At 40.6% G+C, this 16,615-nt stretch overlaps 1 protein-coding gene across 2 annotated transcripts in view; it reads left to right on the top strand.

The window, feature by feature from the left end:
- The window catches only part of LOC131243444 (auxin response factor 5), a 29,412-nt gene that overhangs the window by 9,066 nt on the left and 3,731 nt on the right, over positions 1–16,615 (top strand). For both annotated transcript variants that reach the window (XM_058242813.1, XM_058242814.1), the window contains 5 exons: positions 769–859; positions 11,314–11,478; positions 11,580–11,702; positions 15,329–15,404; positions 15,491–15,626. In XM_058242813.1, the coding sequence (XP_058098796.1) occupies positions 769–859; positions 11,314–11,478; positions 11,580–11,702; positions 15,329–15,404; positions 15,491–15,626 (591 nt within the window). The remainder of the gene's footprint in view (positions 1–768; positions 860–11,313; positions 11,479–11,579; positions 11,703–15,328; positions 15,405–15,490; positions 15,627–16,615) is intronic.

Genomic DNA, 16,615 nt, shown 5'->3' with positions numbered 1-16,615 from the left:
TTTTGTGGATCAAAGCACAATATGTGAGTGGGATTCAATGAATCAAAACTGAATAGACCATTTCGAGAAGAATTGGAAGGGGCAAGCCATCCCCTCACCTCATTTCAAGATAATGGGCCCTAATCCACTAAAACATAATGCGTGATTTGTAATTTGTATTTGATTAGAGCCTATGTCAAACCAACAAGCAGCATTCTTCAAAGAATGGTTTGATACACCGTTAATACATGTTAAAAAAAACAAAAGATAGATTTATGTTTTACATTTTTCCCTATTTCTCGATAATTTTTCCTTCTTTTTTGGCAAAAAAGAAGAAGAAGCTGTTATAGGTCCATATCCTCGGATATGTCCAAGTCGTATTGTTCTTGGACTCAATGGACCAATAGGCTGTATCACCTAACCATGGGCCCTGTTAATGAAAGCTGAAACCCTGAGGATACTGTGCATATCCTCATCTTGAGGACGATAGTGTTCCTTCTGGTTCTAGTGGTTCTAATATTCAATATTGTCTTTAATTTATTTTTTTTTATTTTTTATTTTTTATTATTATCACATGGTTCAGTTGTGAGCCTTGACCAAGAAGGCTGGTTCCTGAGCTGAAGATTGTCTTTAATATTCGGGTAGAAGTTGAAGTTTGTTGTCTGGTGTGCCACCAGTCATAAGACTTTTTCTAATCTTGACCCCAAGATGATGTGTTGGTGGTGATCATCACACGGTTCAGTTCAACTTCTGTATGCTTTTTAATTTTTTTAATTTCTTTGAATGCAGGACAGCCAAAAAGACACCTTCTGACAACCGGTTGGAGTTTGTTTGTGGGTGCAAAACGGCTTAGAGCTGGTGATTCTGTTCTATTTATAAGGTAATTATTTGCCAAGTATCGTTGGACTACCACATGCTTTCTGCCTCTTATGGAAGCTGCATTCTGCCCTTGTTGTCTCAAAGTATTATGAATTGGATGGATGGCCACAGATTCTTTCCGGAAGTGCCACCATGACTGCCTTTTTTTGACTCTCTGTGGTACTTTCTTGGATTGTGTAAGTAGATGCTAGTTATATAATCAGAAAAGATCCAGTGCGCTAAGTGTATGGAAACCTTCTCATGCATGTAATTGCATTTGGACTTGTTGGCATTCAAATCGCCTCTCTGGACTTTTGATTAGGTCCAGTCCTTTCTTCTCCTGCTATTGTGTGGAAACTGAAGCAATCTGATGGTCAATCTTTAATTTATTTATTTATTTTTTGTGGACCTATCTTCTATCAACAATATTGTCAATCCACTTTTGCACACCGGGAGCCGTATGTTTTGGATCATCCGATTAGTGCAATTTTTTCAAGTCTGCCTATGAAGAGTGAGCTGGACGCCTGATGGACAGTTCAGATAGGTGATGAGGATGCCAACTATTCCAAATTCAACTATCTACAGGGAAATGTTCCTGTACACTTAGCCCACTAGATCATTACTCTTATATAATTACTTTTAAAATAAATCCTTTTGTTGTACTTGAGCTACGAATTGTGATGGCTGGATTCTTGCATATGCCTAGGGTATCAATACCCTTATGTAACAATGCGCATTTAGTCATGGGATGTGATAGGAGTACGCTACTATTTCATAATTATTTAGTATACTATGCTAAAACTATGTATGTTATGTATGCTCGGTATGTTAAGAGAAATGATCCAGTGCTCGCATAGCACTGTAAGCTATAGTGCTCCAAGTTGCATCCAGACACCTAGACGGTCCAACAAATAATCCATCAGGACTGTCCATTATGTCCATTGCACATTCATGGCTACTATGCAAAAAAATAACACAGAAAGGATGATTCTAACCATCCCATCAATATCCTAAAATGCATGGTCTTGATCAACGGGGCAGTCCAAAGTGAGTGTCTGCAATTTGGAGCACTATAACTCACAATATCCAAGAGCATTTAAATGTGTCCCATATTTTGAATATTTTATAAGAACTTAGAACATACTATACACAACTATGTTACATTATGCATATACATCATATACATTTTTGTTAGGCATTGCATTTTTGTCCAACCAGTTGTGAATTTACTGAAAGTACCTCCCTGTCTAGTGCAATATATGCCCCCTCATGAGGGACTTCATACCATTGTCTTAGTTATGTAGTATGGGTAGACTCTTCAAAGATATGGGTTGTTCATTAGGTAGAACTCACTAAAGAGATGCCATGCATCAAAAGTAAGTAAATCACACTCATTGGGGGAGCCATGCATGTTCAATTTGAAATATTGAGTTGGTTTTTAAACCACAGAGTTCTCTCATAAAAAGTTCACGTGTTCGATCAGTAGACCATTTTTTCATCCATGGCATGTTGACAATGTACCTACAAGATGAATGGACTAGATAATGCAGGGGCATTTTCACACCGGGCTCGAGTGGGGTCGCTTGTGGGATGCAGGGGTACACTCGAGGTGGGTGCGGCCCACGGAGGAGTTCTTGTGTTCGAGACTCCTTACCGGGGGTGATTAATGTGCATTTCACATCGGGCTTGAGTGGGGTAGCTTGTAGGATGCGTGGACACACTCGAGGTGGGCAGCCTATGTGATTTGGGGCCCACGAAGGGGGTTCAGCTGAGGTCCTAACTTATGCGATGTGGGGCCTGAGCTATGAGATAAACGGATTAATTCGCCATACTCTAACAGTTCGAGCTTTTAGAGCAAGTGGTTAATTATCCTACATCAAATTGGTATCAGAAAAGGAGGTCTCGTGTTCGAGACTCCTCACTGGAGGTGATTAATGCAGAGACATTTTCACACTGGGCTGGAGTGGGGGTATGGGTGCACGCCCATGATTGATTCCTTAGCCACCTCCATTCATTGTTCTATCTTCTTGGCCACCTGCCTGAGATTGGCCATTTTCCTTAATGGTGGGGTTTGTCCTGAGGGAGGCCTCTATTTGGTCAAGGTGTTGTTGATCTATGCTTCGTTCCAAGCACTTACCCCAAGACTCGATTTGCTGGGACAGCTTGTTTAGTGACTCTAGCAGTTGTTCCATGTCTAGTGCAGGGTGCTAGCCAAAACCATGACCCTTACATGTGGTTGTACAACTTGCTAACTCCACCTAAGGACTTTCTACGACGACTATACGGGACTAAATGATTCTATGAGACTCTATATGAGGGAACTATGCAATGTTACTCCAGCAATATAGTTAATAAAATAAGGGACTATGGACTCCTAAAAGCTACATGTGATGGACTAGATGCATGACGGACTCCAACGAACTAACCCTAAACAAATAATGTGTTCCCCTATAAGAACCCTAAGCTCTAATACCAAATTTGATGCAGGACAATTAACCACTTGCTTTAAAAGCTCGAACTGTTAGAGTATAACTAATTAATCCCTTTATCTCATAGCCCAGGCCCCAAATCTCATGGGTTAGGATCTCGGCTGAACCCCCTTGGTGGGCCCCAAATCACATGGGCCGCGCCCACCTTGATTGTCCTCGCATCCCACGGGCTACCCCACTTGAGCCCGGTGTGAAATGCGCATTAATCACCCCTGGTCAGGAGTCTCAAACATGAGACCTCCCCTGTGGGCCCCAAATCGCATGGGTCACCCACCCCGAGTGTGCCCCTGCATCTCGCAGGCGACCCCACTCGAGCCCAGTGTGAAAATGCCCCTGCATTAATCACCCCCGGTGAGGAGTCTCGAACACGAGACCTCCCGCTCTGATACCAATTTGATGTAGGACAATTAACCACTTGCTCTAAAAGCTCTAACTATTAGAGTATGACGATTTAATCCCTTTATCCCATAGCCTAAGCGAACTGTTAATTGAAGTTTAATAAAAATTCCTGCAAGTTTTTTTCTACTCTCTAAGTTTCTGAGTTGTGAAAAAATTCAAGTGGATGCGAAGCCCTCCCTTTTCGAAGGGTTAACTACCGTGGTTAAGGTGTCCCGTATCGGTATCGGTTGGCGTAACGGTGACCTTTAAAACTGATACGGATACGGGGTCGTAACGGCGATACGGGGGTGTAACGGCCCGTAACGGCGTAAAATTTTTTTTGCCAAAAAAATATAAAAAAATATGTATTAAATCCGGAATATTCTAAGCATTCCAAATATGCATTCATTTATAAATTGGAACATGTTTATGGTGGTGTAACAGTCCACTCTTTGGTGAGAAGCTGTATCGGACTGTCTGATTAATTTTTGAACTAGGTAACCTGAATTTGACTACAAAATGTATATATTTAATTTTCTAAATATCTAATTTATATACTTAACAATTTAATATCTTTCTCTCAGTAGTTCTTTAAAAAAATGAAATTAAATTCAGGTAGATGGCGTTGCCAATTTCGGGCTGACTTGGAGGACCAATCTATGCCCCAAATTAGCCTCAAATTCATGCAATTTATTGTCATTATCCCACTTATGTATTAGTGGACATTTATTGGATAGTGAATCATGAAAAAAATCAAAAGGCCCTATTTTAAAAAATAAGAGTACACAAAATAACAATTAAAAATATTCAAATAATTTGATTTTGGCATTGTGAGTTTATAATTTAATTAGTAAATTTTAAGTTAATATATGTCTTTCGTACAATTTTTTAAGGGCCCAAATTAGGCGGGACTCGGATTGTGAAGTATAGCACACATGTCAAAGTTTTTTGGGCCCCACCCATGATGAATGTGTTATATCTAAACCGTCCATTCATTTGACGAGATCGTCTTAAGGCTTGACACGAAAAATAATACAGATCTAATTATCAAGTGGACCACACTGCAAAAAGCAGTGGGGGATTGAACGTCTACCATTGAAAACTTTTTTGGGATCACAGAACTTTTAGATCAATATGAAATTTGTTTTTCCTCTTCATTCAGGTCTTTTTGACCTTATGAATAGAAAATAAATGTTACGGTGGGCCTACGAATTGTTTAACGGTGAAAATCATCATCTCCGCTGCTATTTTTGGTGTGGTCTAGACGATCTTTGGATACGATTCATTTTTTAGGTAATGCTCTAAAATAATATTTAAAAATAGATGAACGGTGTAGATATAATAAATACATCACTGTGGAGCCTATAAAACTTTGATCTCCTTTGAACCGTTCGTACAACTCAGAGCTCGAGGAGTGTCAGCGCCCGTCTCAGCGTGACACGTACCTAGAGCAGCTTGCGCCTGCCAAAAAAAAAAAAGAAGGAGAGAGGGAAACCGAAAAGAAAAAAGAGGGAAAGAAGAGAAGAAAAAAGAGGGAAAGAGGGAAAGAACAGAGAGAGAGAGAGAGAGAGAGAGAGAGAGAGAGAGAGAGAGAAGAAGGAGGAGGCCGCAGCTGCAGTCGCAGCAGGGCCGCAGCAGGGCCGTAGCAGGCCGAGAAGAGGAAGAAGAAGAAGAAGAAAGAGAAGAAGAGGAAAAGAAAGAAAAAATGTAAGGTTTTTTTTTTTTTCCAAGGCCCATAACAGCCGTTACGGGTCAGTAACGGGCCCGTAGCGGCCGTTACGTGTACAAAAACGGGACTCGGCCGATATGGCCCCGTATCGCGTAACGGGTACCACTGTTACCGTTACGTATTGGCCGTACGGCCGATACATAACCGTTTTGGGACACCCTGACTGTGGTGCGAAGCCACATCTATCCCCATCCGTCCCTACCCTCTTCCATTCATATATCTCACCTTCTTCCATCCATATTTCTTTTTTCCTACAAGCATTTCATCTGCAAATCCATCAATAGTTGCAGCCGTTTTTCTCTCTACAGCAGATTTTCAGAATCTGGCCCTGCAGGAGGACTGAAAATTCGGCGGAGCACCATGCACAAACCATGGATCAGATCGAGCTGAGATTTAGGGGTTTTGGAGTCCATCCCTGTCTGACCAGGGCCAAGGTGGCCTTTTTCTAAATAGTGGGCCCCACACATGTGCGGCCGTGATCACACGCACGTGCGTCTGGGCCATTGTTGCTGTCCACACACGGGAACTGTCTTCCGGTTTAGGTTTTCTTCTTATTTTACCCTCTCATACCAGTTTTTCATAAACTCTAACCCTAGATTGCATTATCCTTAATTTGTTTGCTCCTTTTCTCACCCTAAGGTTTCTTGAATTGAAATTGGTGAATCCCTTGGATTAGGGATTGATTGCTGTGCATGTGTGGATGATTACTGCTTATCTTTGAGCATCGTTTGGTTTATAATTTTAACAGATCCAGCTCTAACCTGTGTAGGCCTGTACCCGTGTAGATTCCCCTTAATTGAATGTTTGGACTTTTGTGTGGGACGTGGAATTTTTATGTAATTGTTTTTGAACTAACGTGATCTTAAGCCTGAAATCTCGCACATCATATTTAAATTTCATATTCTGCATCAAATTGGTATCAGAGCAGGAGGTCTCGTGTTCGAGACTCCTCACTGGGGGTGATTAATGCAGGGGCATTTTCATACAGGGCTCGAGTGGGGTCGCTTGTGGGATGTAGGGGCACACTCGGGGTGGGTGTGGCCCACGGAGGAGCTCTTGTGTTCGAGACTCCTTACTGGGGGTGATTAATGCTCATTTCACACCGGGCTCGAGTGGGGTAGCCCATTGGATGTGTGGACACACTCGGGGTGGGCGGCCCATGTGATTTGGGGCCCACGAAGGGGGTTCAACCAAGGTTCTAGCCCATGCGATGTAGGGCCTGGGCTATGAGATAAAGGGATTAATTCACCATACTCTAACAGTTCAAGCTTTTAGAGCAAGTGGTTAATTGTCCTACATCACTAGATCTTTGATACATGCGGTAGATCGTTTGAATCTATGATGTGTATAACCCCCCACATGCTGCCAAATCACTCTCACCCTCTCTCATTCGAAAAAAGCTCATACACTCTCACTCCACTTCTTCGTTTAATACTTTCTTGTCTTGCCATGTATTCACGAGATTAGTTGAATATGCTTACTATACCAATTGCTATGAGGGGCTTACCAGGGTGTGTATGGCATCCAACTTATCTTGCAGGATCATCATACCATGAAAGTTGGACACCCCAAAATTTAGACCAATCTAACCATCTTGTGATCTATTATGTGAATTTGGAGGTTTTTGAATGGTTGTCTATTGTTTTCTATGGTGTAGCTACCTTTTCATTTTTAAGACCAGATGTTTGGGTGATCCCATCATTATGGTGGGGTTCACATGTTGGAAGGCATATTCTCAATGTGGCGTGCCACACCATAGAAAGGAATGTACGACCATCCGAAACCTTCCAATTCAAGTAGTGGCCCACATGATGGTTGGATCGGCCTAATCTTTGAGGCATCCAACTTTCATCATGGGGGAACCTTGATAGACAGGTTGGATATGATATTTAGATAGGGCCCCTGCTTGCAACACTTGTAGAATAACTTATTCTATGAGGACTCGTAGTGGAAGACACAAATCGCTTATAACTAGGAATCCCCTATAATCCCCGACGTTGCCCAATGATAATGCATCATGTGGGCTTGTCAAGCATGATGTTTGTAGTGAAAAGAGGAGATTCCCTTACGTGGAATAATGATATTGCCCTTTTCACCGGGGGCCAAGAGATTCCCCTATGGGAAATGACGATATCACCCTTTTCACCTAAGACACTCATGCGGCGCTTTTTCACCGGGGATTACATAGGATTCCTGTTAGTCTGTTACCCTTAGTTACAGCCAATTCATATCCCTCTACTTGGAGTTCAGTCTTTGTTGTTTTTGAGGAATTGCCGAAGTGCAATTGGCTGCACCTTAAGCTTTAAATGCATGTTGGTGATTGGGTGTACTAACAAGCTAACAAAAAATAAAAAATAAAAAAATGCATGTTGGTGATTATAAACACATGGAGATTCCAATCATTGATCAGTTAGGCTCAGCCCACTCTTTGTGATGTGGCCCTTTTTGTGAGTGGACCACGTGATGTTTTGGCTAGTGCGTGTTCATGGAGGGACACCAATTGTATGTCCGAGATCTCACACGTGTGTGTGTGTGTGTGTGAGAGAGAGAGAGAGAGAGGGCGGGAGATTGGTGGTATACGTGGGGCTATATACATGCATGATGGATTCATATGATTCAAAACACATGTTAGGGATCCAATCTGTTCATCAGAGAGCATACACTGTCATATGCTGTGGACAAAAAAATGATGGTCCGTTGATCATGCATGTCAAATTTTCATGAAAGGAGTGGGTGGTTTAAAAAAATAGCTCAACATTCTAGATTCAACGTGCATTTTTGCCTCACTTTGTGAGTGTGATCTAAGTATTTTTGTTGTATGAAGTCTCCTTGGTTGGCCTTACCGAATGAATGGCCTGGGATATTTGACACATGAACCCCATACTAGATAGATAAGACAAGTCTAAAATCCCTTGTGGGGGTGCATGTATTGTATTAGAGAGGGGGATGTATTCTCATTAAATCTACATCTAGTTGGATGAAAAATGCAATGTCTAACTAGTGTGCAAGGTATTCCGTAATGATAACGGTGGTCCTGATGTTCCACTTTGACCATCGGTGCATCATTCCATGTTAGGCGTAAGACCCAAAATACAGGCAGATCTATGATTCAGGTGAGCTGCACCAGTGGAAACTGTTGGCAAGGGACACCCACCCTTTATTTTGTACAGGGTCCATCATTCTATGTATGTGGAATCCAGTCCGTCTGTTAGGTGTGTGTCACCCATTGTTACAGTGAGGGCCCAAAAATAAGCCCTTTTGCAATTCAAGTGGGCCATAGTGAAATAAAGAGTGGGCATTTCTTCCAACTGTTTCCCTTAGTTTGGCACACTTGTATATCAGGGATTGGCCTGCTTTTTGGCACTAGGCCTAACGTGATGTGACACATCTAATGGTTAGAGTAGATTCCACATACACATTACGGGAGGGCCAACCCAGTTTGCTCGCAAGGATGGTCTCTTGTGGCACAACTCATACGAAACCATCTTTCTCTGTATAAATTAATAAAATATATATGGAAATTATCAAATGCAAATGTTTGCACAATATTATAGTGCAAAACAAGTTGTGTGAGGCCCACCGTGATGTGTTTATCATATCCACTCGAACCATCTCGCATGCCATCTCTCCTTTGACCATGAGCCCAAAAATTGGCCAATCCAAGATTTAGGGGGCCATTCGAGCATGAACAGTTAAGAGGGGATGCCCACCCTTGATTCATGTAGAGGGCCCACCATGCTAGGTATATGCCATCCAATCCATTTATATTAGACATTTGTAATGGATGATGGCAAAAATAAAATAAAATCAGGCCATTCTGAAACTTGGGTGGGCCCCAATGCAAATCAATGGTGGGCGTCCCCCTCCAAACTTCTACTTGTGTGCCCCACCCGACTGCCCAAATCATGGATCGGCCTTACTTTTGTGCCCGTGGCCAAATGAGGTATGGTGCATAAGTTGGTTCAAGTGGATGTCATCATAACATCTTGGTGGGCCCCACACAACGTGTTTGCACTACAGTTATAGTGCAAATGTTTGAATTAGATGATACCCCGTGTGCATGTGTGTGCGCGTGTGAATAAAAGAAATGTACCAACCCTCTTAGGGCACAAGGTTGTAGTCCTCTTGCATTGGATAATGCAGACAGTCCAATAGATCGGTCTAAACTGTCCATTAAGTATAGAACATATTTCAAAGGCTACCATGCAAAAATAGACTGATTGGATGATCACATACATCCTAGATTCAGTAATATTTTTTGTAGGCATCCCTTTTCCAACCCATGGATGGGATGGTTAGGATTGCCTAACAGAAATTATTCTTTAGAATCATAGGTAATTCATGGTGGAAACTATCAATAGATTGATCGAATTGTTGGTTTGACCTATTTTTGTACAAATGATCTTGACCACCAATAGTATGGAGGTCATTGATTGTATGGTTAAGATCATCATATCTGATTGATATTATCTTGGTAGCACATGAAATTTGTCTTGGACCTAATGGACAGTCCAAATCAATCAATCAGACTGCTTAAGTGTCTAAATGCAACTAGGAGCACTATGACCTGAAGTGCTTTGAGAGCACCGGAGCATGAGTGTGTGTATGTGTGTTTATGTGCGCACCCGTGCACGCACTATATTTGAATTATTCTGTCATTATAATATGAAATAATAGTGATAAATATTAGCTATTTTTAGAACATTCATAGCTGAATTCGTATGAGCATAGCTGGAGTTCCTCTATTTTGGAATAGTACCAACTACCAAGGTATTCAAATTCGGTTACATAATGGCCGTTACGTAACCGTAGTGGTCATAACCATTACGCGTTACAGGGTTGAAACGACCATTACAGAAAAAACAGGTTCTGTCATTATAATATGAAATAATAGTGATAAATATTAGCTATTTTTACAACATTCATAGCTGAATTCGTATGAGCATAGCTGGAGTTCCTCTATTTTGGAATAGTACCAACTACCAAGGTATTCAAAATCGGTTACATAATGGTCGTTACGTAACTGTAGCGGTCATAACCGTTACGCATTACGGGGTTGAAACGGCCATTACAGAAAAAACAGGCTGTAAAGGCCTTGTAATGGTCCCGTAATGGTTCCGTAACGGTCCCGTAAAAGATTTTTCAAAAAATAAAAATGGGTCGTAACGGCCAATATGGGGGCTGTAACAGTCGTTACGGCCCACATCATAATGGTAATGGTGGTGGCCGTTACAGCCACCGTTACCGTTTTGGAACACCTTGAATAATACCTATCACCAGCTTCCATCTTTCTATGAAACTGTCTAGAATTGCATAAAGATAAATGGATTTTAAGAGCCTTAATATGATACATGTGATGCTGTAACAAGGACATAGTTTGATCTTTGGTGTTGGCTCTTTCTTGGATCGGACTTCTTAGCATGTGATTGAGCAGCTACTACTTCTGTGCGACGTCTTATGTGGAAGTTTTGTTGGAGTTTGATCAATCTCTTGCCATTTGTGTGAAAAAGGACAAACTTCTTGGACAGTTCACTACCACTTTCTAAGTGGTGGTGACTTGTAAACATGGCATACATCATACATGTACATCAGTCTAGAACCCCCAGATCATGGGGCCTATTATTGGAGTATAACCTGAAAATCTACACCAATCGAGCCTTCCTAGCCAAAGGCTAGCGCTTACGAAAATGATGGCTTGGGTAGGTTCGTCGTTAAAATATAGTTTGTTCAACTTCAGTTCAAAAGACAAAAAAAGAAAAAAAAGAGAGTTAGTTCTCTACTGAAATGAAACATCAGGAAGGGATGAAAGTTCAAAATTTCATTTTTTGTGACATTTTGACAATCTCTATCATCTGACAATGCTTTTGTCCACCATGAAAGGGATGTGAAGTCACAGTTACTGCTTGGTGTGAGGCGTGCAAATCGTCAACAAACAGCATTGCCATCATCCGTTCTCTCTGCTGAAAGCATGCATATTGGAATCCTTGCAGCTGCAGCTCATGCTGCGGCTAATTTCAGCCCATTTACCGTTTTCTATAATCCAAGGTATGTTCTGTTCCTTTTCCTTTACTGAAAAGGTGGATATTGAAACTTCTATGCTTGTTAGACACACACACACATCATATTACCTTTGTACATATTTGCAGGGCATGCCCTTCGGAGTTTGTCATTCCTTTGGCGAAATACCATAAAGCTGTATACAGCACCCACGTTTCAGTTGGGATGAGATTTGGAATGATGTTTGAAACAGAGGAGTCAGGTAAACGCAGGTATTTTTTCTGCATTATTATCTTGCAATTTTTTTGGATACTTAGTTTGTTTTTTTTTGGTCAATGCAAAGAAGGGTAAATGAGATGGGACAAAAGGTTAAGGCTATGTTGGCACTGTGTGGAATGACCATTCGCTCAAGTTGCCGTTGTGCTCTACTTGCATCTTTACCACATTGAGTTCACTTGCCATCTTGAGTAGGAATGTAAATGGATTGGATAATGCAATATCCGTATGTGATATCCAACTTGGATATTCGATTTTTATGTCTGACCTGTATCCGTCTTCTTTGGATAATATCCGAATCTCTATCCTTATCCAACAATAAATCAGAAAGCCGACTGATAGCTGGATAAGTGGTTATCAAACTAATACCTATTGAAAAATTAAAAGAGTAAGTTAAGCACCTAATAAAATTACAAAAAAATTGAAAATTTTAAGGGAGGGGCCCCTTTTCATTTGTAGTGGACAACGTGGAACTTGACCATGGATGACATGGATGTGATATTGATGATCTTGTTTGTAGATCATGATGACCATAGGTCTAAGGTGGAAAAGTTGCAATGCCATTGTTGATATGTGCAAGTGCACCATTCATACATGAACATGGGTTGATGGAGAGGGATTACTATGGTTGTGCTTGGGATCTTGAGATTGGATACAATGGTCGTTGACCAAGAGAGTTGTGGGCCATGGATTTCAGCACCATGTTGTGCCATGAGGCCCACGATCACTTAGCGAGTTATAGGACAATGCCAATGATCGAGATAAATGCTGAATATGTAAATAATATAAAGATATCAATTGCTTGAGTATTGAAACCTTGATTCCAAACAATTCGTAGGACAACCTTCACCTAAAATTTTAGGCAAGACAACTTTATTTCACGAATGTCTTCAAAATCAAAACTTTAAACTAGCAAGAGTAAATTAAAGAATTACAACATTTACCACAAAACTGAAATAAAATACATCCAATCCACCAAAAATAAGGCATTCGCCACATGGCACAAAGAATTATAGTAGTTCGGTGCTTTAAAAACAGCCACACCTACTCCACTCCCAAAATTACTTCCCTCGTAATTTTGGCTTTTACTATAAAAAGGTTTTCACAGGGTCACCTTAATAACCTGATACAGTTCCTTGCGATTTTCATGGGCTATCACAATAATAACCTAAACTGAGATTTTCACCGGCTATCTCAGACAAAACCCTAACTGAGATTTTCATAGGAGATCTCAAAAAAACCTAAACAGAGTTTTAGAAGGTATATTTATCTTCAATCGTAGAAGATGTAGCAGAAGCTTGTAGCAGAAAGACCTCATTCTTGAATGTAGATGGTGTTGTGTTCGGTCGGATAGAAAGGGTTTGGGATTCTATAGATTTTAATTTTGTTAAACCCAAATGCTACTTAATTCAATTCTCTTAGATCTCAAAGAGAAGTATAATTTACTCTCTTAGATTAAACTTAAAAGATCTGAGACTAAAGGGAATTGAATAAGCTATTAAAATAAATTATAAATACCAACCAATAGCTTGCCAATGACTTGAGCTTCTCTCTCACTTGCAGAAGAATTCTAATAATTAAATTGTGTAATTCGGAATAAGAGAAAACCTCAATTTATAGGCAAAGAAGTTAGATCTTCGGCTAACCTGAGTTCAGCAAATTCTGTTCAACAGATTTCGGATAGCGTGAGATAAGAATTATGTAAAATTCGGCTGGCTCGAGGTCAAGTTCGGCTGGCTGAATTCCTGCGAATTCCAAAAGTTGATGTTGCTAGAATTTGACCCGAACTTTCTTGGGCTGGCCGAATTTCAAGCTCGGGCTAGCCGAATCAAAACTTGGGCTAGCCGAATTTGCAACAAAAGTTGTTATTTGCTTTGGGGTTGAAGTTGGGCTAGCCGAACCAGAAGTTAGGTTAGCCGAATTCCAGGCAAAAACAAATGTAAAAACCCATGATCAAACATTTTTGAAAGCATCTAGTCCTAAGGTCTTTCTAAGGTTTATACCACCTGAGATATATCAAATATCTGATTCATTTTGGCTTAAATTTTGTTTCGAACTTCATCTTGAATTTGGGCTTGATAAGCCGATGTTGAGCTTGATCTTCTCTTGAACATAAATCAATCTTGAGCTTGATCTTTTCTTGAAAAGAGATCGATTTTGAGCCTGATCTTTTCTTGAAGTGGTTTTGTCTCTCGATATTTGATAACATATGTGTGCTCAACATCCTAGCACTTACAATGACGATGAGTTAATGTGCCTTTGCTCTGCCCCATATAGGTGTGTGAGTGTGCCATGGGAATGGGCTCCTGGTGTTGGACCTGTTGGGCACCTATATTGATGGATCGGGTTGAAGTCTCTAGACCGAGAGGCCTATCATGCTTAGACCATGATCGACTTGAGGATGTACCAAATCTCTTTAATCTTTATACTTGAGGATGTCTAAGGAAAGGTCTTGATTACATTTGCTTGGCTTGCTTTATGAGGTAATCTTTACATCCGGTTGAGGCTCGAATGATTGAACAAGGGATCCATTGGTTTCTGAGGCTCGAATGATTGAACAAGGGATCCATTGGTTTACCATGAACTGTCTTATGATCCATTGGTTTCCCATGAACTATCTTATGGTTAAAATCTTGGGATCAAACATTCATCAAGTGGTTTTTCCATTAGACCTGGCACTAAAATGGTATTGAAAATTCTATAAATGTTTTCAACCGTTAACTTTCGTTTTAATTCTGAAAAAGGTTTTGATCTCACTAGATAATGATCTGATGGTTTGGATATGGGTCCATCACGTCATCTGCATGGGCATTGGAACAATGGTGGATGACCATGATGGTGGAGAGATTGGATCAAGATATGGGTACGTGGTTAATGTAGGATCACAGGCTTCCAATGTTGTATGGCATATGGAATACTAGGCTGGTAGAGTACCATAATTGATCTCTCTAAAACCCTAATCCTCATTGTCTATAGATCCTATCTTAGAAGGAGGGGAGAAAAATAGAGAGCCTTGGACGTCCCCAACCCCTGGGCATCACCTGCTGAGAAAAGAGAGAGAGAGAGAGAGAGAGAGAGAGAGAGAGAGAGAGAGATCCCTTCCTTCCTATCCATCACATTTTGTATGTGTGAGGTCTACTTGCGTGGATGACTTTGTGCGTCTCTTTTGGCCCCTCTTTACCCTCTCCTTCATCTTGGTTAGATCAGGGAGAGGGTTTGAAGATACGACATCGATGAAGTCGGCGACTTTTTTAGCAGAGCATTGATCGAGGTAATCCTAGCTAAAGGATTTGAGTTTTTTCTTTTCTAAAAACTTGAGAATATTTAAATGGGGTTCCTTAGGGCCGTAAAATGAAAGATAGGTTTTTGGAATCTTTTATTTTCCACACCATTTCGAAAATCCTAATAAAAATACCCACTCACAAGAGATACGAGTGATTTTTCCCTTTGATTTTCTTTGCATAAATTGAGTTGCAAATGCAATCTGCCTCCAGCCTATGTAACGAGTGGCCCATATGGGATTGCGTTTAAAATTCATTTGCTTTTAAACTAACAATGAAAAAAAAATGTATGCTTTAAATTTTTGCCAACATAGGTTAACATTTTCATTATCTTCTTGTAGATATATGGGCACAATTGTGGGAATTAGTGACATAGATCCACTTAAGTGGCCTAATTCGAAGTGGCGCAATCTTCAGGTAAAGTTGTTTTGACATGCATGTGTGAATTTATTCCTTTTTACAAGAAATTTGAGCGCTATGGGATCATTTCAATTCATAATCAGGTCGAGTGGGATGAAACTGGGTGTGGAGAAAGGCAAAATAGAATTAGTCTGTGGGAAATTGAGACGCCTGAAAGTCCATTCATTTATCCTGCTCCCATTTCAAGTCTCAAACGGCCATTCCATTCTGGATATCTGGGTAAGTCTATAAGCCTCGTGTGTGTGTGTGTGTGTGTGTGTGTGAGCTCTTAACCTTTTCTTCTTCCTTTGGTCAGTTGTGAAGTTACTTCAGTCCATGAATATTGATTACATCATTCATTCCAAGAGAGATTGAAGAGGCGATTTGTGAAAAATGTGCGGATGTGGCACAAAGATGTTTCGTTCAGGTCACTCATTAGGTGAGGTGCATTGTGAACATGGCCAGGCCTTTTGGTCATCTTTTTTCTAATGGTCCATTATTCTCATAAATGTGTCCCACCTGATGAGACGACTAACCTTATTTTTCGGCTACAAAATAGATTCCACAGGATCAAGAGACAACCAATGACTAAAATGCACTTGGACTAGGGATGCATAGGTGACATATTTGAAGTAATAACAAATGCCAAAAGGCCCAAAACTACCCTCTTCCACCCTTAGATGAATGCATTGTTTTATGAGAAGAAGTTAGCTGAGAGGATATTGATGGTGGGTCCTACTCACACTCATACCAAGAACATAAAGCGTGTGATGATCAGTGGATATGTGAGGCAATGAAGTTCCTTGAGAGTATTTGTCCCCAATCAAATGACATTCCAATTCAGTATGTTTCATCCGCGCATGGAAAAATGGATTGGAACCAAGAACATCAAGCTTGTGATGATCAATGGATATGTGAGGCAGCGAAGTTCCTTGAGAGTGGTTGTCCCCTATAAAATAGCATTCCAACTCAATATGCTACATCTGCTCATGGAAAAATGGATCAGAACCAATTTGTATCTAGTATTAGGTTCTTACTTGGGACTTGGTGATCACAAATGTATCCAAAGATCAGTGACAACTGGCAAGAGATTGGAGCTAAACAATCTCGCTACATGTGGAGGATGTATCACAATATTCTGCTTAAACACTAGATATACAAATGATATTGTTCTTGCTCTTTCAAGTTATGCACAGTATACTTGCGTTTTGAGTTTGTGCAAGTGTCGC

This window comes from Magnolia sinica, chromosome 4, assembly GCF_029962835.1.
Source record: "Magnolia sinica isolate HGM2019 chromosome 4, MsV1, whole genome shotgun sequence".
Taxonomy (NCBI): Eukaryota; Viridiplantae; Streptophyta; class Magnoliopsida; order Magnoliales; family Magnoliaceae; genus Magnolia; species Magnolia sinica.
Note: the sequence above shows the minus strand (reverse complement) of the source record. Positions and strands in the feature narration are given on the sequence as shown.